Source organism: Haliotis rufescens, unplaced genomic scaffold (assembly GCF_023055435.1).
Source record: "Haliotis rufescens isolate VD_foot unplaced genomic scaffold, xgHalRufe1.0.p SCAF_28, whole genome shotgun sequence".
NCBI classification, from domain to species: domain Eukaryota; kingdom Metazoa; phylum Mollusca; class Gastropoda; order Lepetellida; family Haliotidae; genus Haliotis; species Haliotis rufescens.
The window spans coordinates 1,174,761-1,198,050 of NW_025963979.1; the positions used below are offsets into that span (position 1 = coordinate 1,174,761).

Sequence of the window (23,290 nt, forward strand, 5' to 3'; positions counted from 1 at the left end):
GGCGGCAAATTACACAAAGTATATCATGGATTAAAAATATCCTTCTATTTTTGGATACAATCATTAGAGTGAATGAGGACCGCCTCCGCGGTCTAGTGGTAGAGCGTCCGCTTTTAGCAATATTCTGGGAATATCACGGCGGGGACCACTAGAAATGGGCTTCACACATGTCGGGAATCGAACGTCTTCGGCGTGACGTGCGAACACTTTAACCACTAGGCTACCCGACCGCCCTACAATCAATAGAGACATTACACATATGTGTATGTGCATATAACAAGTGCATTGATTCGTTTTGCTTTGATTTTCGTTCGATTCAATGTGATAAGGTTTGGTTTATTTTGCTTCGGTATGGTTTGCATTGATTCGTTTCGCGTTGATTTTCGTTCGATTCAATGCGATAGGATTTGGTTTATTTTGCTTCGGTACGGTTTGCTTCGCTTGGTACGGTTTCGGTTTGATTCGCAGTATGGTTTGCTTTGCTTCGGTACGGTTTCAGTTCGATTCGCAGTATGGTTTGCTTCGCTTCGCTTCGCTTTGGTACAGTTTCGGTTTGATTCGCAGTATGGTTTGCTTTGCTTTGGTACAGTTTCGGTTTGATTCGCAGTATGGTTGCTTCGCTTTGGTACGGTTTCGGTTCGATTCGCAGTATGGTTTGCTTCGCTTCGGTACGGTTTCGGTTCGATTCGCAGTATGGTTTGCTTCGCTTTGAGTCATTTCGATTTGTTTTGGTTCATTTTGGTTTGACTCATTTCGATTCGTTATGGTTCACTTTGGTAGGCTCGTTTCACTTCGCTTTTGAGATTGGTTGATCAGGTCAATGCTCAAAATTTGTTGTGATACAAATAACTCAGATGATCAGGCTGATGCCGTTTGTTCTCAGCTGGCGACCCATAGTGAAAAGACTGGACACAAGTAAACATAACAAGATACAGCTGGTAGCTGTTTAGTTATTTGCACCGTTTATTCAGGAGATTTTGTATTTTGGTCAAGAATATTTTCATTTAGCAACTACAGGTATATATGGGAAGTTGATCCTGGTATGGTCGACTGGGACTACAGTCTATGTAATAAGGATGTGAAACACGGTAGAAAAAGGTGTTGATGCTTCCAAAATCTATATGTGGAAAAATAACCCTTGTGGATTTATAAATTGGTAGTTCATCTGGATCATATGGAGGATTATCTTCTCCACAGGACCACTTACGGAGATCCTTCCAGCTATCATCAAGGTAGCGCTGTATGAGGTGGAGAGGAACACTTTCAAAATAGCATGTGAGGTGATTATGATCATCTTTGTTATTGGTATATGAGACCTTAACACAGCAGTCTCCTTGAATAATTTCAATGCCCAGAACTCTTTTTATTTTATGATCTACTTTTTGTAGGTGTTTTGGAAAAAACAGATATGGTTTGACATCTAATTCTATGCATGGTTTGGTGTTGTCTTGCTCGACATTCCCTGACATTGTATTCCCTGACAGAACATTGACTGATTTATTGTCTTGTGCTGATTCCTTTTTGGTAAAAAAACTTATGATTCTTCAGTGGACGTTTTCGTCGTTTTCCTGACATACTTCTTTTGAGGTGAAATTCTCTCCGAATGGAGTCTGGAATTCTGCTGCCATACTCCCATGTGTTTCCTCTTTCTGGATCCTTCCATTTCACTCTGTAGTAGATTTTGCCATTTGCTCTCTTAGAACTTACAATTGAGTGGATGTCCTCTGGATTGAAAATAGGAGGGATATCCTTGGTTTGATTACCTGATGTTGGACTCTGACTTGGAGGTTGTACCTGGCCGTCATCAAGTTGTTTTCTGGATTTTGGCTGGTGATGCTTACTATTCACTCCTCTTTTCCCTTTGTTTACCTTTTCATTTACCTTGGTTGGGGCACTAAAGTACTCATGGAAATGAAAAAAAACTGTTTTGCTGGATTTAATAATCGACACAAAGCATTACGTAGATGTAAATACGAAATAAAAAAACAACTGGAAAAGTACTAGTCTGGGTTTGCTAGTTTTATCTCAGTGCTCAATACAAAATGTACTTTACAGGAGGTACTTTGTAGGCGCTTTCAACATTCAAAAATAAACTAAGTCCAAATTGACATGGCAGAAACAGGCTATAGGCATTATGCAAATTAGCCTGGAAAAAGGTTATCAAAACAACAATAAAAATAACAGCTATGTTTCTGTACATAATAATAATGACATGTAAGTTGTTGTTTGAGAAGGGAATATGTTACTTTTACGTTCTGATATTTTGACGATGATTCAGTATCCCACAATGCCACAAATCACTGACAAATCACATGCACTTGGGTTTCAAGCACCTGTTTTCACCTGTCGTCAAGGTGTCATAGGTCATGGACATTCACTTGATCACCTGGTTATGCTCAGTTTCACAATAGTCTGTTTTGTTCATATTTTTACACAAATTTATGTGTAAAAAGACATAAAAACCTTTGATACGCTGTAATTGTGCCAAGGCCCAATTAGTACTAATTGAGTTGTTTGAATATTTATATATTTTGTATATTAACTACATTTATACAAAATCTGAGATCGAAAAACCAGGGTTTTTTTCATTTCCTTGAGTACTTTAGGACCTGGTGTGGTATGATTTTCCTTCATAGTTGTCATTCTGGAACCTGCAGGTTTTGCTGTTGTATTTGGAGCAGGGTTTTTCTTCTTTGTTGGGGTCTTTTGCTTCGAACTCTTGTTGCTGGAGTGCCTACCTTTGTTTTGGAATTGACCTTCTTACCTTTCTGTTGTGGAGGTGATTGATCAGTAGCTTGGTAAGGTGAACTTGTTGATGGGGAATTGTTGCTGTCAAGCTGAGTATCATTGACTGGTTCCTCGTTGTCATCCATGACTCCTGAATCTATGTTACTCGGGTCATTGAGGTATGGTTCTGGAGGATACTGTGGACGATCAACAGGATCAAAATATGGCTTCAGACGGTTGGCATGGACCAGTGGTTTGTGTATTTTGTCGTCAGAACTTCGGCGTAGTTTGTAGGTATAATTTGGACCTGTATGGATGATATAATAGCTACCATACCACTTTTTGGTTAATTTGTTGGAAAGGCCTTTTTCAACTTTTTGACAGTAAAGCCAAACTCTTTGACCTGGGGCGAATTCTGGTTCTTTAGCCTTTCGATTCTATTGTTCTGAATACACCTCCTTAGCCTGAGCAGTGTTTGCAGCTGCAATTGTTCTAGTGATTTCAAGCTCCTCTAGCAAATTTGAAAGATAACTTTTGTTATTGTGGCCTAAATTTTCTTTTGAATTAATGCTACATCTTGTGGAGCTCTCATTTCTCGGCCAAAAAGCATAACGTATGGTGATTTTTGTGTTGATGAATTTGGGGCCATCTGATAGGCCATCATGATGCCAGGAATAAAACGGGGCCAATCATTTTGAGACTTGTTACAATAGGCTCTTAGTGATTGATTGATGTAAGAATTGAGCCTTTCTACACAGCTGTTTGTTTGAGGATGGTATGGGCTGGTATGGATAAATTTAATTGCCAAAAGTTCACAAATTGCTTTGATAAGTTTGGACATGAAGTTCTGACCTCTGTCTGAAATTAAGGTCCTTGGAGCACCATACCGAAAAAATATTTCTCTGACGAGAACATCTGCTACTTCTTTGGCTTCTTGGGTCCGAAGTGGAAAGGCTTCACACCATCTGGATGATGCATCTGTGATGACCAAAATGTATTTGTACTTGTCTGGTGTTGTTGGCAGGGGACCGAGAATGTCAATGTGCCATCGGGTGAATACCTCTTCTACAGGTAGTGGACGAAGTGGTGCCTTCTTGCCATGGTAGTGCCTCTTGGTCTGTTGACATACCTCACATGTCTGGACATAAGTAGCAACATCGCTGTACATTTTGGGCCAGTAGTGCTTAGGTCTCATGGTGTTGTGCATCCTTTCTTTCCCATGGTGGCAACCGCCAAACTCTGAGTCATGACAGGATTGCAGGACTTGATTCCTGAGGGTTCTTGGGACTGCCAGCTGTTTAATGAACTTGTCCGCATGGCCTTTCTGTCTTTGTGGAACGAATCTGTATAGGATGCCTTCATCAATTTCAAAAGTATTGGCTTCAATTAGAATCTTTTGACGATCCTTTTCATCTTGTGGAAGGACATCATCCTCTTTGTAGTCAAAGATTTGGATGAAATCTGGACAATTCCTTTGTAGGTGACGTAAATTTGGATGTTCTTTTATACCTACTTCAACCAATGTGTCTTGGGTAACATCAGCGTTTGTAGCATGTAATGCTGCGACAACATTAACTGGTTCTGACTGATAATCCTCTTCGTATTCAAAGGTGACTGACCAATGTGTTGTCTGTGTGTCTGATTCTAAGTGATTGACAATAGGTGTGAAAATATCCTCAGTCTGAGTTGTCTGTGTGACCTGTGTGGATGAATGAGTGTTTGGCAAGATTGTGGTACTGCTAGTTGATTTGCTTTGCTGAGTTGAAGTTACTGAGAAGACTGTTTTCTCAGCATCTTCTTCTTTTTGATCATTACAGTTAATATTTTCCTCATATTCCCTACGTGAGAGAGCATCGGCATTCCCATTGGCTTTGCCGCTGCGGTGAATAATGTCAAAAGTGTAGGTAGAAAGTTCCAAAGACCATCGCCCTAACCTACCTGTGGCATCCTTGATGGATTTCAGCCATTTCAATGCTATATGATAAGTGTAGACTGTGAATTTGGAATTTGCAAGGTATGGACGAAAGGATCTAATGACTTCAACTAGAGCTAAGCCTTCCTTTTCTGTAATGCTCCAGTTCTTTTCGCTGCCATGAAGAGCTCTACCACCAAAGGCTATTGGATGTTCATTATTTTTCTCATCTTTTTGACTCAAAACAAAACCTATGCTCATATCACTGGCATCAGTTGCGAGAAGAAATTCTTTGTCAAAATGTGGATAAGCCAGAACAGGTGTATTACTCATAGCATGTTTGAGTGCGTTGAATGCCTGATCACACTCAAGTGACCATTGGAACTTTGGTTTCTTTCCTACTTCTGACTCTGAATGCTTCTTTAGCAAGGCATTCAGTGGAAGTGCTATGTGAGCATAATTTTTCACATACTTCCTGTAGAGGTTTGTGAGGCCTAAGAAGGAGCGAATCTGCTTTTGTGATTTGGGCACTGGAAAGGTTCTAATTGCTTCAATCTTTTTGTCATCAACTTGAACACCTCCACATGATAAAACATGACCCAGAAAAGAAACTTTGTCTGTTGCAAAGTTGCATTTTGGATGGCTTTAGTGTTAATTTTGCCTGTTTGAGATAGTAAAATACTTGCTCCAAATGTTGGAGATGCTCTTCAAAGTTTTTGCTGTAAATTATCAAAGCATCAATGTAAATCAGCGCAACCTTAAAAAGCAATTTTCTTAGCACTTTGCTCATGAGCTGTTGAAAACAAAGTGGAGAATTTGTCAAACCTTGGGGCAAACATTTGAACTGATAAAGGCCTTGATGGGTGACAAAAGCAGTTTTATGCTTTGAATCTTCATGTAATGGCACTTGGAAGAAGCCGTTAGCAAGGTCTAAAGTTGAGAAGATCTTAGCTTGTGCATTGGCGATGTTATCAACAACATCATCAAAAACAGGAAGAGGCCATGACATTGGTAAAGTGACAGAATTCAACTTTCTGTAGTCACAAACAAATCTATATGAGCCATCACGTTTCTTGACTAGGATAATGGGAGCTGAATACATAGAAGTAGACTCCTCTATCAAATCATACTTCAGAACATCATCTATAAGTTCTTCGGTGACTTTTGGAGATTGGCGATATGGTCTACACTTAACGGGTGGGTGGTTGCCAGTGTCAATGATATGTTGGTGTATGTCAGTCATTCCTAAATCTGCAAGACTCGTTGAAAACATGTTTCTATTTTGTCCCAAAAATCTAAGTAGTCTGTGTCGTTGGTCTGGAGTCAGTTGTGTATTGGTCAAATCAAATCCTAACTCTTGTGCAATTTCAACATAATCCCTGGTGTCATTGTCTCTCTTCTCATTGTTTGTGTTAACGGTACTGATGAATGGTTGGTCAGAGTCGATTTTAAAAACAGAGTCTTTGTCAATGTAACTAAATTTGCCTACAACTGTACCCTTGTCAAGAACCTTTTCTTCTTGGGAGGGATTCATAAGCCTAAATGTAGCAGTTTTGCTTTTCACTTTGGAAAGAGTTCTACCACCTGCTACTTCAGAATGAGCAGTGAGGGAAGCAATGGGTTCAATGAGGATGAGGGAATCCTCTTTGGTCTCTGATAGTCTAACCTTGAAATGAATTCCACTCTGAGGGGGGATGTAAATCTGATCCAATGTTTTTGCTAATCCACTAATCTCTTGCACTGAATTGGCTATGAAATTGATATATTGCCTGTCTGAGGTGCTGTTGTTAAGTATCAAGGAATGACAGCTATAATCTAAGACTGCATCATTGTCATTAAGGAAGTTCTTACCTAGTATCACTGCTTCTGGTAGTGTAGGCAGAACATAGAATCTTTGAGAAAATTCCTGATCCTCAATGACAAAGTCTAACACAACTGAACCTAACACTTTATGCAATTCGCCGCCAACACCTTTAACCTGTGGAAAGGGTGAGTTTCCAAGAGTAAGGTTTTCAAAAGCTGTGCTCAAAAAAGCAGACGAAATACAACAAATGGATGCCCCTGTGTCTACTAAACAATTTGTTGTTGTGCCAAATTTTGCCTGAATTACAATTTGGCAAGGGGCGTAACTAAAGACACTGTTGGAATTTCACTTTCAAAGTTACTTTCCATTCCAGACTCCATATTTGCCATGACACCTATTAGTATGTACCGTACTAAATTAAAGGAAGACAAGAAATCAACAATGTAGTACTTACAATATTTGAAGACTTTTTCTTCCTTTGTTGGTGTCTTTGGAGGAGTTGGTTGTCTTTAATCCAGTGTTGAGGTCAGAGGTGGATGCAGCTTGCTTGTTATTCCTTCAGATGATCACAGTTGGACATGTCCTCCAATGGGTTCTTGTAGCTGGTCGTAGTTAGTTCCTGGACTCCGTGGTTCCGAAAATGATGACTCTCCGCCAAATTATCATGGAACTGTTCTGGGTGAACAATACCTTCCAAATGGCGTGCTGGTTTTCTTAGGGAACTAGTCAGCAAAGAGCCGTAGTCACAGGAGACTAATCACAATTTTATTTACAAGAACAATAACAATGAGCAAGTTACAATATCTTAGAAAAATAACTGAGGGTGCCACAGAAAGTCGGTACAACCCTCTGGGCTGTTGGAGAGAGATCTGCTTGGTAAGAGAGTCCAACCCCTTCTCTTCTAAAACTTTGCTACAGCATGTATTTAACAAAAATTTGAACAATAAAAAGGAATATGATTGGTTGATACACGATTGGTTGTGCCCTGTGAATGGCTAGACAGAGAGGAATACTTAATCCTGTTAATCCTGTTGGACTGGCACTAATCTTGTTGACATTTTTACTGGATGCTTGGAAAGAGATTATGGTGTCACTATAGACGAGCTTGTGTTGGGGCTAATCCTTAATGCACTATAGACGAGCTTGTATGGGGGCTAATCCTTAATGAGTCTAAATTGAAGTAATTGCTGAATGTTATTCTAATATAGGTGATGACTGATTAACTTAAATAAATAGTTCAAGGTAATCTATAAGACTATGTAGACATATCTTTTGTCTGGGAGATGGGATCTTGATACCTTAGGCTAGCATTTATCTAAAAGCTTCAAATCAATTAAACTATGTAGACATAACTCTATCGTATTGAATAGTATGTCTAGGAGATGCGCTCCCATTACTTTAGGCTAGCATCTATCTAAAAAGCTATAACTGAAACTACTGATATTTTATATATGCATTTTACCTGATGACAAGTATTACTTGCTCAACTATTATATGAAATGATGTATAAATATTACACCATGATAACTCATAAAAGCACTTCATGTGGATCTAATTATTATAGGATAACTTAGTATAAATGTTACACCATGATAACTCCATCAGATGATCACGGTTGAACATGTCCTACAATGGGTTCTTGTAGCTGGTTGTAGTTAGTTCCTGGACTCCGTGGTTCCGAAAACGATGATTCTCCGCCAAATTATTATGGTTCTGTTCGGATGAACAAAACCTTCCAAATGGCGTGCTGGTTTTCTTGGGGGAATTAGTCAGCAAAGAGCTGGAGTCACAGGAGACTAATCACAATTTTATTTACAAGAACAATTAACAATGAACAATATCTTAACTATAGCTGAGGTACCACAGAGAGTCGGTACAACCCTCTGGGCTGTGGGAGAGAGCTCTGCTTGGTTAGAGCAACAAAGCCATTCTGCTTAACATTTTGCTTCTGTATGTATTTAACAAAACTTAGAACAATAAAAAGGAATATGATTGGTTGATACACGATTTGGTGTGCCTTATGGTTAATGAAAGGCTAGACAGAGGGGAATACTTAATCCTGTTAATCCTGTTGGACTGGCACTAATCTTGTTGACATATTTAATGGGTTCTTTGAAAGAGATTATGGTGTCACTATAGATGACCTTGTAAGGGGGCTAATCCTTAATGAGTCTAAATTGAAGTAATTGCTGAATGTTATTCTAATATAGGTGATGGCAGATTTACTTAAATAAAACAGTTCAAGGCAATCTAGAAAACTATGCAGACATATCTTTTGTCTTATTGGATATTATGTCTGGGAGATGGGATCTTGATACCTTAGGCTAGTATTTATCTAAAAGCTTAAAATCTATTAAACTATGTAGACATAACCTATGTCTTTTTGAATAGTATGTCTAGGAGATGTGTTCTCGTTTCCTTAGACTAGCATCTATCTAAAAAGCTATTACTGAAACTACTGATATTTATGTCTCCCCCAGAATGGAGGGAGACATATTGTTTTTGGCACGGTTCCCGTCAGCGTCGGCGTCGGCGTTGGCGTCGGCGTTGGCGTCGGCGTTCCCACCGTTTCCGGACCATAACTCAGAAACCGTTTCATATTTTTTCGCGAAACTTTGTATACACATTAACCCAGCACTGAAGTGGTGCCTTTTGCTATTTAGAGATTTTTGACATTTTTATTTTTTCTCGTTTCCATGGAGATAACTTGAACATAGACTCTGAATGGGGGTAAGCTTGGTTTCCTGACCATAACTCAGAAACCGTTTAATATTGTTTCGCGAAACTTTGTATACTTTGTGCAGAAACAACAAAACAAGAAGTAAAAATACACGATTTATTATAAAACTTGGCACAAATTGGGAGCTGGCTCGGTTGTTGCTTATGAATGATATAAGTTTTGTAAGATTGGTTGCAGGGGCAAGCCGGCCTGGACAACCGTGAGGAAGCAGCTGATTGTAGGGGCAAGCCGGCCTGACAAAGAGCTGTGTGTGTGCAGGGGCAGTAGCCGGCCTGCGAAGAGGGATATGAATTATGATTGGAATGTGAAAATGAATTGGGGGAGATTATGAAATAAAATGCCAAAGAGGAAAGAATGAGGTATGAATGTTAAGCAACAGCCGGCACAACTCCGAGGAGGTAGCATGGGGTGGCCGGAGGGCCGAGAAAATTGGTGAAACATGGCGGACGAAGAACTGAGAAGGAACATAGAATACGCATGCGCAACATGTCGGAAATAATAAAGACCGTGATGCACCATGAATTAATATTTAAGAAATGGTGCCTGCGAATTATTAATAGAAATGTACAAGATATAGATGCTGAGATTACATATTAATACAAGAAAAAGATAATAGTTGATGGAATACGTAAGTATATTTAGGATTACGATAAAATTGTGAAGGTACATTATGTAGCTGTGAGACATTGGAAGTAAACAGCGTATAAAAAATAGACGGGATGTGAGGTAAACCGTGCTTGGATCTAACATAGAAAATGTTAAAGTAATTATGCATTGATGGATTAATTTAGGAATAAGGCAAGTGAGTAAAAGGGAATTAAAGAAATATTTAGTGGAATAATATTACGTACTGAAGGGTAATAGCTGATAAAATCGTAAGAGTAGGCAGGGAGGTAGTGGTACTTATTTCTGCACAAACAAAAATATTAAATTTACATTTTGTGCAGAAACAACAAAACAAGAAGTAAAAATACACGATTTATTATAAAACTTGGCACAAATTGGGAGCTGGCTCGGTTGTTGCTTATGAATGATATAAGTTTTGTAAGATTGGTTGCAGGGGCAAGCCGGCCTGGACAACCATGAGGAAGCAGCTGATTGTAGGGGCAAGCCGGCTTGACAAAGAGCTGTGTGTGTGCAGGGGCAGTAGCCGGCCTGCGAAGAGGGATATGAATTATGATTGGAATGTGAAAATGAATTGGGGGAGATTATGAAATAAAATGCCCAAAGCGAGGTAACAACCGAGAGCCCCCAATGAATATAAGGTGAAAAGTAGAATAAAGATATACATGATATGGTGGTTTAGGACCATTGATACAACGATAATACTGAAGTAAACTAAACTAATGATTGTCACTGCGACACACGAAAGCCAGGTGTAGCTGAGAGTCTAGGGAAGTGTCCCTGTCGTAGTTTCAAGATCGAGCCATGGATGAGTGAGCTCGTCGGATGTCATCTTCAGGGGTACGGATATACCTGGTGAAGCAGTCTGAAGACCATCGACCTAAGGTCTTGATCATGTGATCCTGAATATTGATGTGGGCTGCTGTAGTGGCAGCTCCTATTCTAAAAGAATGGCCTGAGTACAACGAGGGGTTCAGGCCGATTCTGCACAGCACTATGTTAAGCCAGGACAGGAAAGCAGATCTAGTCACAGGAAGACCAGCTCTATCGGTAAACATTGCATCACAAGGCTTCGCACCACACTGAAGCCGCGCAAACATAAGTAACCTCATACTTGAGAAAGGGCAGCATGATCCTGAAGTAGCGAATACATTCACCGTGACTCCTTGGCGAAACGGGTCTGTTTTAGAGGTTTTAAGGTTAACAGAGCACTTAGCTTGACTAGGGTGAAGAACTACATCTTTAATACACACATTGACGTCTGGGTCGAAAGACTTTGCACAGGTGAACTCCCCGCACCGCAGGAAGCCAAAAAATGCTAGAGAACACATAGCTTCCATGACAAGGTCGTCATGGGCACCAAACACTCCATTCCTTAATGCCGCAACAATGCATGTCAAGATGTTGTAGGTGATAGGTAGACGTTTCTTAGTGCTTGAAATATGCAGCTTCTTGTATCCTCGAAGTAAGGTCTGTAATCTACTCATACTAGGTGCAGTAGGGTGATCAAGGCAGGTATCAATACCTGCTCGAAGGTAGACGAAACGGATACCTGCTAGATAGTTCTTGACTGTAGCACATTGGAGATGCAGGACGCTGAAGCAGTAGGCAATGAAATACTGTAGTAGTATCTCGCTTATAACTGGCAGCTGGTGATGGTTGCGTAGAGGATGGCACAGTTGATATCTGATGAGGAAGTTAAGGTAGCTCTGATAACCAGTAGAGTAGGTAGTCACGGTGCGCGGGGCGAGGGAAGCTGTCCACATGTTGACTAACTGCTGGTTCAGTACCATGTCACGGCTGAGCTGTCTGGGCACGGCGTGGCGATGGGGGCTGCATGAGGGGCTAGCTGGCAGAACCTGTGGAACTGGAAGCGTGATGAGAGAGCATCAGCAAGTTCATTATGCACTCCCTGTACATGCTTGGCTAAGATGACATAGTTATGAGTGGCAGATAACCAAGTGAGTTTACGCATTAATGCCATGACGTGCTTACAACGAGCTCTGCCTTTCTTAATGATATGAACGACAGCGAGATTGTCACAACGAAACAAGATCTTTCGTCTAAACCAATGTTTTCCCCACACAAAAGCTGCTACCCCAATGGCATAGAGTTCCAAGAACGCGGTACTCTTCATCAGAGTAGAGTTTGATCTGATCTCTGGGGGCCAAGTATCGGCGAACCACTCTCCTTTGAAAAAAACACCAAAGCCTGTAGATGTAGCTGCGTCAGTGAATAGTTCGATGTCGTAGGAATCCGTGATTCGGGTATCGTGGAAAAAGGACACTCCGTTCCATTGAAGAAGAAACTCTCTCCACATGCACAGATCTACTCGGCATTCCTTGGACAACGAAACGTGGTGATGTAGTTTGCTGACTGTCGTGGATAAGCTGATTAGATAAGAGACAAAAGCTCTACCAGGAGGTATCACTCTGCCTGCGTAATTGAGGTGGCCAAGCAGGGAGAGTAGCTCCCGCTTCGTACACTTTTTCTTGTGCATGAAGGTTTCAATGACGCTGATAATCTGCAGCACTTTGTCTTGGGGTAGATGAGCAGACATAGTAGTGGAATCCAATATGATGCCTAGATACTCTAATCTTGTTGTAGGACCCACGGTCTTCTTGGCTGATAGAGGAATGTTGAGCAGCTGGAAAACATAACGTAGGTCTGTCATGGTTTTATCCGCTGGGTAGTTGGCAGAATCAACTGTCAAAAAATCGTCCAGGAGGTGGAGAATATTCTGAACATGGTAATTGTGTTGGAGAATCCAGCAGAGGGCTTGAGACAGGTTGTCGAAAATTTTGGGGCTTGACCTGCATCTGAAAGCCAAACGTTTGTAGAAATAGTAACTACCGCGCCATTTGAATCCGAAGTAAGGCCAAAAGTCTTTCTGAATAGGGACCTGTTTAAAAGCGTCTCTAATATCGGCCTTACACATGAGCGCATTTGGTCCTAATTGCATAATAATACGGATAGCATTGTCTATAGTCACATAAGATAGAGAACATGTGTCCTTGTCAATTAATTCATTGATGCTATGATTGCTGTCGTTGTGTGGAGCGGACAAATCGAGAATCAAACGCTGTTTGCCAGAGTATTTCCCCACTGCCAGACCGAGTGGATTAATACGACAAACTTTGAAGGGAGGTAGGTGAAAAGGTCCACATACATACTCGTTATCAACCTCTATTTGAACTGCTGTATCCACGGCTTGTGGATTTCTCCTGGTAGTAAGATTATTCGCACATTCTAAAGTCACAGTTGGTGCTGCATTAATCATGGGATTGAATCCGGATGTAAATCCTTGAATAACGTAATTTGCGAAATCACGATCTGGATGTGCTTGGAGTTCATGTGTTAGGACACGAACATTCACTGGAGGGCTATCCACCAAGTCTTGTCATTGATCAGATTTGCGTTTATTCTGCCGGCAGACGGATTTACCGTGAGAGGTAGCTTGGCAGGTCAGGCAAGTATGTGCAAAATTACACCGTTCCCTGGTGCACCCGAGTTCATTGAAGTTATTGCATACTTCTCTGTTAGCATGGAACACGCGTGTGCGACCTTTCGAATCTTGTTCTCTGCTGGTTCGGGACTGATAGTGGATTCGATCGCCAGGGAACTTGACTGGCTTGAAGGAGAAGGGAGCATTAGGACATTCTGCTTTGATGTGATCTATGCTGTCACATCCGGAACACACTTTCCTCTTCAAATGGGCACAACAGGCATTAAAAATGTTAGTATCAGGTTTTGACCAATCTATTGGTTTTCCAATAGCTGCATAAGCTGCCACTCTCATGGCAAATCGCTTGTGGTACTCATAGTATCCGTCTGCTTCGTATTGGGCCGCGAGGTCTAACACATATTCCTCGTGAGATTCCATTTGTGCTTTCTTTTGAACATCTTGGCCACAGTAGATGTTTCGATACGTTCGGAATGCTTTAGTGAATTCCCGAGGAGACAAGGGTCTAGTCAGTTTAGGAGCTGTGTCTCCCTTACCGTCCCCGAAGTCGTGAACAGTGGTCAAGAGCAATGCCAGATTGACATATTTACCTGCCCGGATCTTTGTCACAAGTTGCTCAGGGACCAGATCAATTGGTGGGAGGGAATCTGATGACACCGCTGCCATAGTGTGTCCAACCTGAGGAAATAGATGTGGTCCTGGAAAAGTTGTATCTTGGGAACGTTGGTAGATGCCAATCTGAGACAAATCTTGACATGCAGGCGACGTCGCTGGAGGACCCTGGGCCGTGTGAGTTGGAGAGGCTATGTTGCCTGAAGCCAGTTGTTGTGCTGGAGATGACCGATTCTGTGCCAAGGTGTAGACAAGGTCTGTTAGTTCCTTCAACTGATTTTGGAGGGACGTGATGGTGGGTCCATTGCCAACATGATGATCCATGTCTAAATTAGCCTGGGAGGCAACCAGGTCTGGGTCTGCTAGTGGGTTGTCTGGTGCCCTACTAACAGTGGCAGCAGGTGTGGGCCGTGACCTCCCAGTAGTCAACCGCGTTGGAGATTCGCTGGATTCAACTGTATTCTTGTGGGGATTCTCAGTGTATAGTTGCAACAGCATCTTCCGTCCCCAAGCTTTTGGAAGTTTGAACCCCATGTCTTCTAGACGTTGACGCAAGCCTTCGGTTGTTAGGTAAGGGATCTGTCTTCTAGCCTGACGTGACCGTGAGGCGCTAGTCGATGTTTCTGTTTCGTCCGTTTCTGACAATGTATGTCGCCGTGTGCTAACTCGTGCGGGTCGCCTATTAGCCATTATGGATATGTGACTGTATCCGGGCACGTACGATGCGGTTTGGGACTAATAGATGAAAGTTACGTACGCAATTGCCCGAGAAAATTGGTGAAACATGGCGGACGAAGAACTGAGAAGGAACATAGAATACGCATGCGCAACATGTCGGAAATAATAAAGACCGTGATGCACCATGAATTAATATTTAAGAAATGGTGCCTGCGAATTATTAATAGAAAGGACAAGATATAGATGCTGAGATTACATATTAATACAAGAAAAAGATAATAGTTGATGGAATACGTAAGTATATTTAGGATTACGATAAAATTGTGAAGGTACATTATGTAGCTGTGAGACATTGGAAGTAAACAGCGTATAAAAAATAGACGGGATGTGAGGTAAACCGTGCTTGGATCTAACATAGAAAATGTTAAAGTAATTATGCATTGATGGATTAATTTAGGAATAAGGCAAGTGAGTAAAAGGGAATTAAAGAAATATTTAGTGGAATAATATTACGTAATGAAGGGTAATAGCTGATAAAATCGTAAGAGTAGGCAGGGAGGTAGTGGTACTTATTTCTGCACAAACAAAAATATTAAATTTACATACATTAACCCAGCACTGAAGTGGTGCCTTTTGCTATTTAGAGATTTTTGACATTTTTATTTTTTCTCGTTTCCATGGAGATAACTTGAACATAGACTCTGAATGGGGGTAAGCTTGGTTTCCGGACCATAACTCGGAAACCGTTTAATATTATTTCACGAAACTTTGTATACACATTAACCCAGCACTGAAGTGGTGCCTTTTTCTATTTAGAGATTTTTGACATTTTTATTTTTTCTCGTTTCCATGGAGATAAGTTGAACATAGATTCTGAATGGGGGTAAGCTTGGTTTCCGGACCATAACTCGGAAACCGTTTAATATTTTTTCGCGAAACTTTGTATACACATTAACCCAGCACTGAAGTGGTGCCTTTTGCTATTTAGAGATTTTTGACATTTTTATTTTTTCTCGTTTCCATGGAGATAACTTGAACATAGACTCTGAATGGGGGTAAGCTTTGTTTCCGGACCATAACTCGGAAACCGTTTAATATTTTTTCGCGAAACTTTGTATACACATTAACCAAGCACTGAAGTGGTGCCTTTTGCTATTTAGAGATTTTTGACATTTTTATTTTTTCTCGTTTCCATGGAGATAAGTTGAACATAGACTCTGAATGGGGGTAAGCTTGGTTTCCGGACCATAACTCGGAAACCGTTTAATATTTTTTCGCGAAACTTTGTATACACATTAACCAAGCACTGAAGTGGTGCCTTTTGCTATTTAGAGATTTTTGACATTTTTATTTTTTCTTGTTTCCATGGAAATAAGTTGAACATAGGCCCTGAATGGGGGTAAGCTTTGTTTCCTGACCATAACTCAGAAACCGTTTGATATTTTTTCGCGAAACTTTGTATACACATTAACCCAGCACTGAAGTGGTGCCTTTTGCTATTTAGAGATTTTTGACATTTTAATTTTTCTCGTTTCCATGGAGATATCTTGAACATAGACTCTGAATGGGGGTAAGCTTTGTTTCCGGACCATAACTCAAAAACTGTTCAATATTATTTCATGAAGTTGTAACATATTAACCAAGTCCTGAAGTGGTGCTTCTTGCTATTTAGAAGTTTTTCACATTTTATTTTTTCTTGTTTATGGAGACAAGTTTAACTTAGACTCTGTATTGGGATGGGCTTTGTTCCAGAACTAAACTCAACACCCCTTCAATATTTCTGTGTCTTTTGCTTATAATGAAATTTAAGAATTTGATCTTTTCAATATTATTGAATTCAAAGCAATTCTAGAATTAAAATATTGTGAATTATTTTTGTGGGAATGAACAGATGGGGTTTAACGTGAAGTAAACAAATGAATGGGGGTTAGGGGAGTGGGGGGAGACATATGTTTTTACGAGTAAAAACACTTTCTAGTTTATATATGCATTTTACCTGATGATAGGTATTACTTGCTAAACTATAATTATATGAAATGATGTATAAATATTACCCTATGATAACTCATAAAAGCACTTGATGTGGATCTAATTATTATAGGAAAACTTAGTATAAATGTAATATCATGATAAGATCATCATCTGCAACCAACATTGGCCATTGTTTGATGATGATGCAAAAAACCAACAAACATTTGTTTTAAATATTTGCAGAAAGTAAATTGGCCCAATCAAGAAGAAGGAGTGATAAGAGAGTACCGCTCCTTTCTGCTGAACCTCCTGTCAGCTCACACTTTCTACCTTAGAGCTGGATTGCGAATGTTAGTTCGGCACTTCTTACCAGGTATGTTATGGCAAGGTCCATATTGACAAACTACACAAATACAGAATAGGTATTTATCTGGGGGTCTCTCATTAATCAGCCCCATGTTAGATGGGAATGCTTTTGTCTGAATTCGATGCATAACTAAATCATCTTAGTGATGCAGACTTTGTTTGGAGTATATTTAACTGTTATGTATTGTTACAAAGTTATCCAATATTTCACCTAACATTCGTTGTCTAAACCGTGAAGATCCGGGTTAAAATTGGACTTTGGCAACCCAAGCTTGTCATAAGAGGCGACTATCAAGATCAGGTAGTCAGGCTCGCTGACTTGATTGATGCATGTCATTGTATCCAAATTGCACAGATCAATGCTCATGATGTCAATCATTGGATTGTCAGATCCAGACTCGATTATTTATAAACTGCCATCATACAGCTGGAATATTTCTGAGTGCAGCATAAAATAATAAACAAAATATTTTTGCAAAGTAAGAACAAATGTAAAAATTATGTTATTGTTTCTTATCTTTGTCGTTAGGCCTCTAAAAATATTTGAATATTGATCAATGCTGACAGCAGATGTTATTTAGATGGTTATCTTTGTTGACATTTTAAGTTGTTGACAATATATAAAGGTGTGGCACTGAACTATTATGTTTTTATGTTTACAGACACATCAGAAAGTGAACCTGAAGCTGAGACCAAGGCACTTGAAGATAAAAAGTATATCAATATACACCTTGTGCTGAGAGCAGTATCATCGCTCATTCCAATGTAAGCTTACAGTGTTATGTTTGTCTGCTGATTTCCATTATCTTTAAGCTCACCCCAGCAGAACTTCTCTATACAATTGGTCTACAATGTTGTCTCAACTGGTAAACAATCCAGTAAAACTTATATAATGGTGCAATGTCCAACGTTTACAAATTTAATGCTCAAAATAGAATTTTTTAACTTTCCTATTTCATACAATGTATTTCTCATTCTTCTTTCGATCTTAAGTGGAAAAGTACTTAACAAAGGTTTGCAGCTTCTAAAAAAAATCCACCCGAACACACCTATCATCCCTATAGTCCCCGAGATCCAGGTACCCATGCTTGCCGTAATAGGCAACTATGCTCGTAAGAGGTGACTAACGGGATCAGGTGGTCAGGCTTGCCGACTTGGTTGATGCATGTCATCGCAGCCCAGTTTCATGGATCGATGCTCATGATGTCAATCACTGGATTGTCTGGTCCAGACTCGACTATTTTAAGACCGCCGTCATATAGCAGGAATAATGCTGAGTGCGGGTTAAACAACAAACAAACAAACACCATCCTACAAACTTTAGTGGACAGAGAATGGATATATATATCAGAAATGCCATACATTGACTCGCTGAAAGTCATATTTGTTGTAGTTTGACTATCATATGTCAACATAATTATTTTTGCTATCGCGAGCGCGGGAGCATCAATGGTGATTGGTCAAATTGTTCCATATGAAAACATACCCGGCAAAGCTGTACCAAAGTGCTATGCTTATGGTTATTAGTTTACTTCAAATACTGTAAATCTTGAAATTAATGCAAGCATGAATTAAATGCGAAAAATGGTCTTTGCTCGCATTTTTAAACATCGCATTTATATCAACAATAAGACATTTTGGATAGCAAAAATACAAACTTAGACATACACTGATGTATTCCACACCACTGTTTATTGAGCAGCACTTGTATATAAAGTATATAAACAATGTCATTCAAACACTAATTACGTCCTGTGAATTGTCACTGCTGGGGTCAAGACAAAGAGTTCTACTCACTTATGTCATCACTGATCACACCTGCAAGTCCAGACAGACGCCACCTTTTGTTCTTTGCGACTGCATCAAAGGCCGACACGAGCGAGCGCACATGTATTGTTTTTGCGGAAGTACTTTACTCAGCGCTAATAAGCGGTGTGATTTGGTGTGTAAGGTTGGATTAAGGTGAGGATTCTAAACATGACTGAGGACATCTTTAGATAGAAATCCACTGATTCTTGAGAGGAGGGGGTGTCGCATTCATATTGAGTCACATTTTTGGCTAGGGTCCAGTGGTCGCATTCTTTTGGAGACGCATTAATTTCACGATTTACAGTATATATAGTAAAGCTGCAACTTAAAAATATTGGAATAAATTATTCCTGATAAAATAATAGTTTCAGATACAATTCTTCCAACTATTGTATCAAAATTCTACAAAGTTATATTATTGGGTAATTTTTAACCAAATCACCGGTAGATTCTGAGAAATGAGTGCACAGCTGATGGTTGCTTCTGGCTTAGTTTAAGAGACAAAACACACAGTAATCTTAATCTCTGCATGTAAAACAATGCTTAGCAGAACAGGAAATGCAATTTAATCAGTAATTTATCATGTCTAGTGATGTTTTATCTCAAATTTCAAATTTGTATTGACCAAGTATAATTGTTATGATCGGTTCGTTTCCTTGAATTTGTTGAAGGGATGCTATGTTTTCTACAGAAGACAAACATGTTTTTATTGCAAATGTAGGGATTGTGTATGTGCTGGTGATGTGCTTCATTCCGATTCGCTTTATAGACGGGGTATATAAATTAGCATCAATTTTGAAGGCTTGTACAGGGGGGTCGCCTTACACATGAGGTCGCTTCTAGACAGCAATGTAGGGTATCTTATCTCACACTTTCCTTCTTCTTCGATCCTATATGGAAACGTCCTTGAACCATGTTTCCAGCTTCTTAAATAAAAACATTCACCCGAACACCCCTGCCTCTCTATGGTTGCAACCAGAAGCTAGGTCAATTGCGTGCTTCCCATGCACGGCAAGCCTGCCTGAACTGACCACATGTACACCTCTACCAATTCATTCTCTTTCTCATCACCACTGTGTGGTGACGTTTTCTTACGTTAAGAGAAATTTGTTTGTCCTTTGCCATGTTTGTCAAGTATTCTACAGCCTATAATTATGGGCAAAAACGACAGACAACGACCTGCTTGTAAAAAATACTTATTCTACACTGGACCCTCACTCCTTACGTTGTGACTGTCGCGGACACTGCTCCTTGGTCTCCCGATGTGCAGAATGTCATACCTTGTCTGATTCTGCCTTTCAAGTTTGTGTCCAACGATGTCGTCGCAGAATATCCGATCTTCATTCTAAGGCAGGAGATTCGTCTAAGAAATCTAAGATCTGTTCTTCACTTCAACCTGAGGAACACTTACTTTCTGTCACTGATGAGACGATCTTGGACAGTTTTCTCACGGATGATTTTTCAAATCCCAACCTGTTGAATACTCCTAATCAGGTCGATCTGACTGATCCTGATCATGCTCTCGTTCAAGCGACCGGTCGCTCCGCTCCATTCAAGTACCGCACTTGGATTCAGCTTGTTCCGCTCCTCCGGCTGATCATGATAAGGTCATTGGTTCTGCTACATCCTGGAATGCTGCCAATTGTCACACTTCGGATTGACGATCGCCTTCTAAGGAGAAGGATCGGCGCTCCAGCTCCCAAGATCAGCATTCCCACTCCCAGGATTGGCGTTCTCGCTCACAGGATTGGTGTTCTTGCTCACAGGATTGGCACTCCGATCGGGTCACTGCTTTCGCGCTCCAACTGATACCCGTCGACTTCATATGACCATTCTTCATAAAGCTCTACGACAGGGATCAGTCTTCTGTTGTGGATTATCACCATAGCGGTTATCCCCACGGGAACTTTCCAGCTGTTGATACCTATGTGGATCATCGACAGGGATGGGATGCTTTCCCAGTTTATAGTGACCCTTACTACCAGCGACCCGGATACCCTTACCCAAGGTTTCCCGATTACCGCTCTACTACCAGCTACACTTATTCTCCTCTGCCATCCTTTTATGGAACGTCTTTTGTGTGACAACAACCAGCGACATACCCCTAAATCTGAGGATGGCCGTTCGTCAACACACAGAACGCGAAAGTCGGAGCCATTCTAGAAGCCGATCTCATTACGTTCACAGATCGCCAGATCGTATTCCCTCTTGTTCGGCTCCTCCGGACCCTTGTCGACCTCTACCCACAAGTTGGGATCACCAGGATCAACAACAGAGTACAGTCGCCTACAGATGCAGTTCCGGTTGCTTCCCACTCCATCCCTCCCGGATCTGGTGGTTCAGCCTCTGCTTCGGGAGACCCTAGTCTATAGGTTCAACCAACTGACAGCCCATGCCCACCAGGTGTTGTTGACCATCACTCGTCGACTCCCTCCTTAGTCGACAGTTTTGAACCTGCGGACCCTGGATCAGTCCTTCATTGATTGCTGACAAATTACAGTTATAGTGTACAACTTAGGCTGCGGATCAGTTCACTGGGTTTACAGTCCCATCGGCTAGCTCGTCCAATATCACGCTGCCTCCCAGACCAGTCTTACTGGCAATTAACATCTTCTCTTTGTCTGCGTGATTGACTCCATGTACCACACTTCGTTCTTTAAGATACTAGGCACTCATGGCCTGTCTGCTACAATAACCTCCCTAGATTTTGATAGTGACATATCTACTCTGTCTCAGAAGTGCTTCACATCATCTTACGTGGTTGAAGATTGGGACCTTACACACTTGGATTGCCGTACACTCCCTTTTGTGTCTATGATTTTTTCATCTATGGAAGCGCTCTCCATCTCTCTCTCCACTTATTCCCAAAAGGACGTCTTTATTCGAGGATAAACTCACACAGATCCTGGACCTCCTCTTTCACCATTCCGTCTCCATTACAACTCTTCATCGCCGTGGTGTACTTCAGCACTCTGCCTGGGACGATCAGTTCCTGCTTCCTGCTCCTTTTTTGCATATGCGATCCAGCAGTTTGCTCAGGATGTTCAAAGAGACTCTAACCTCCAGGTCACTGTGGACCTTTTGCGTCTCCAGAAGAGACAATTGGAAGATCAGGAAAAGTTAAGATCTGAACTATCCCCAATTGGTTCCTGCCCATCGAGATCTTCATGAACTTCTCTCATCCCGGCCTTATCCCTTACGCGGATGCAGATGAGGTTGAAAAGGACAACGGGACTCGAGACCCTTCTCGGGTTGATCCGTCTCCTTTTCCGGATCCAAGGGCTCCGTGTGGTTGCCAAGAAACTGACTACTTTTCATAACGACGAGACTAGGAACTTCCACCTACAGCCGTTCCTGTTACAGCCACATCTGTAGGTGGAAGACTGGGGCTATTTGCAAGCAATTGGACCATTCTTGTTGACTGCTTCATGACACATGACACAGCTACCACAACAAGGTTATCGACTACCACTGACCGCACCACCACCTACGACATTCAAACCCCTACACAGAACGTATCCGGCCAGACAGTTAAGGAGGATGATCGATGCTGTAGGTACGTTACTAGCAAAAAACACAATTGAATGTCTCGGAACACTTTCCCAGACCCCCTGGTTTTATTCCCCCATATCTTAAACTCATTTTCAATCTGAAGATCTTCGATGCTTTGTACCTAGAAACCCTGCCACATTTTCATTCTTCCCGGGCGATCTTATGGTCAGTATCTTATCTGCACGTTTCCATCCTCCGGTTTGTTTTTCAAGGCCACCACTACCAATGGAAGGTGCTTTTCACCCACCTTACCCAGCCCATCACGAAGCTCCTACATCTTTGCGGGGTCGTGTTCAATTCTTATCTTGACAACTGTATTCAAGTTCAGATGCCGATTTCCTCCGTCAACAACTCGACTTCACGCTTCGTTTTCTCAGACAACTCGGCTGGCTAATGAACATACAAAAGTCAGAATTCATTCCCACCTAAATTCATAGGTGCCCTGTTCGACACTCAGCAAAGTATGATGTTCATCCCGCCCAACAGGTGGTTGAAGATTCAATGACTTGTGCCATTGGCAGTCAAACACCCGCTTCGACTACGCTAATGGCAACGATTCCTGGGCCTCCTAACATCGGCGCAGGCACTCACTGTACAGGGTCAACTACATTAATGTTTTCCCGTGCCATTTATCAGGATCAACGATTGTCACGTTGATCTCTCTACTGCTCCATCTCCACCCTCATATTCAATGGTTGCTGGTCGCGTCAAATGTTTGCAGAGGGGTGTCTTTGTGGCCATTTGTCCCATGCCTTCATCTGTTGTAATCGCTTCAACCGTCGGTTGTGGAGCAGCACAACTCTCGGACAACCAACCTAATTACGATTTCCCCGCTCTTGTCAATTTTGGGATCAAATGATCATGACGACCTCTCCCTGTGCCTGGTTCAGGCGCTTCGATTAAATCTCAATGTGTATCGTCTCCACAGATTTTCCCAGAAGAGACTTTTCACATCTAAATTCGAAATTTCTCGTACGACGCCATCCTTCTGGCTCCGCTCAATCATCCTTCAAGCTTATACCTTCGTCAGGC

The 23,290-nt window shown here is 41.2% G+C and overlaps 1 protein-coding gene across 2 annotated transcripts in view; it reads left to right on the forward strand.

Moving 5' to 3' along the window:
- Positions 1-23,290, forward strand: part of LOC124117562 (RNA polymerase I-specific transcription initiation factor RRN3-like) — a 331,792-nt gene that overhangs the window by 104,646 nt on the left and 203,856 nt on the right. For both annotated transcript variants that reach the window (XM_046479504.2, XM_048402649.1), the window contains 2 exons: positions 16,775-16,904; positions 17,560-17,662. In XM_046479504.2, the coding sequence (XP_046335460.2) occupies positions 16,775-16,904; positions 17,560-17,662 (233 nt within the window). The remainder of the gene's footprint in view (positions 1-16,774; positions 16,905-17,559; positions 17,663-23,290) is intronic.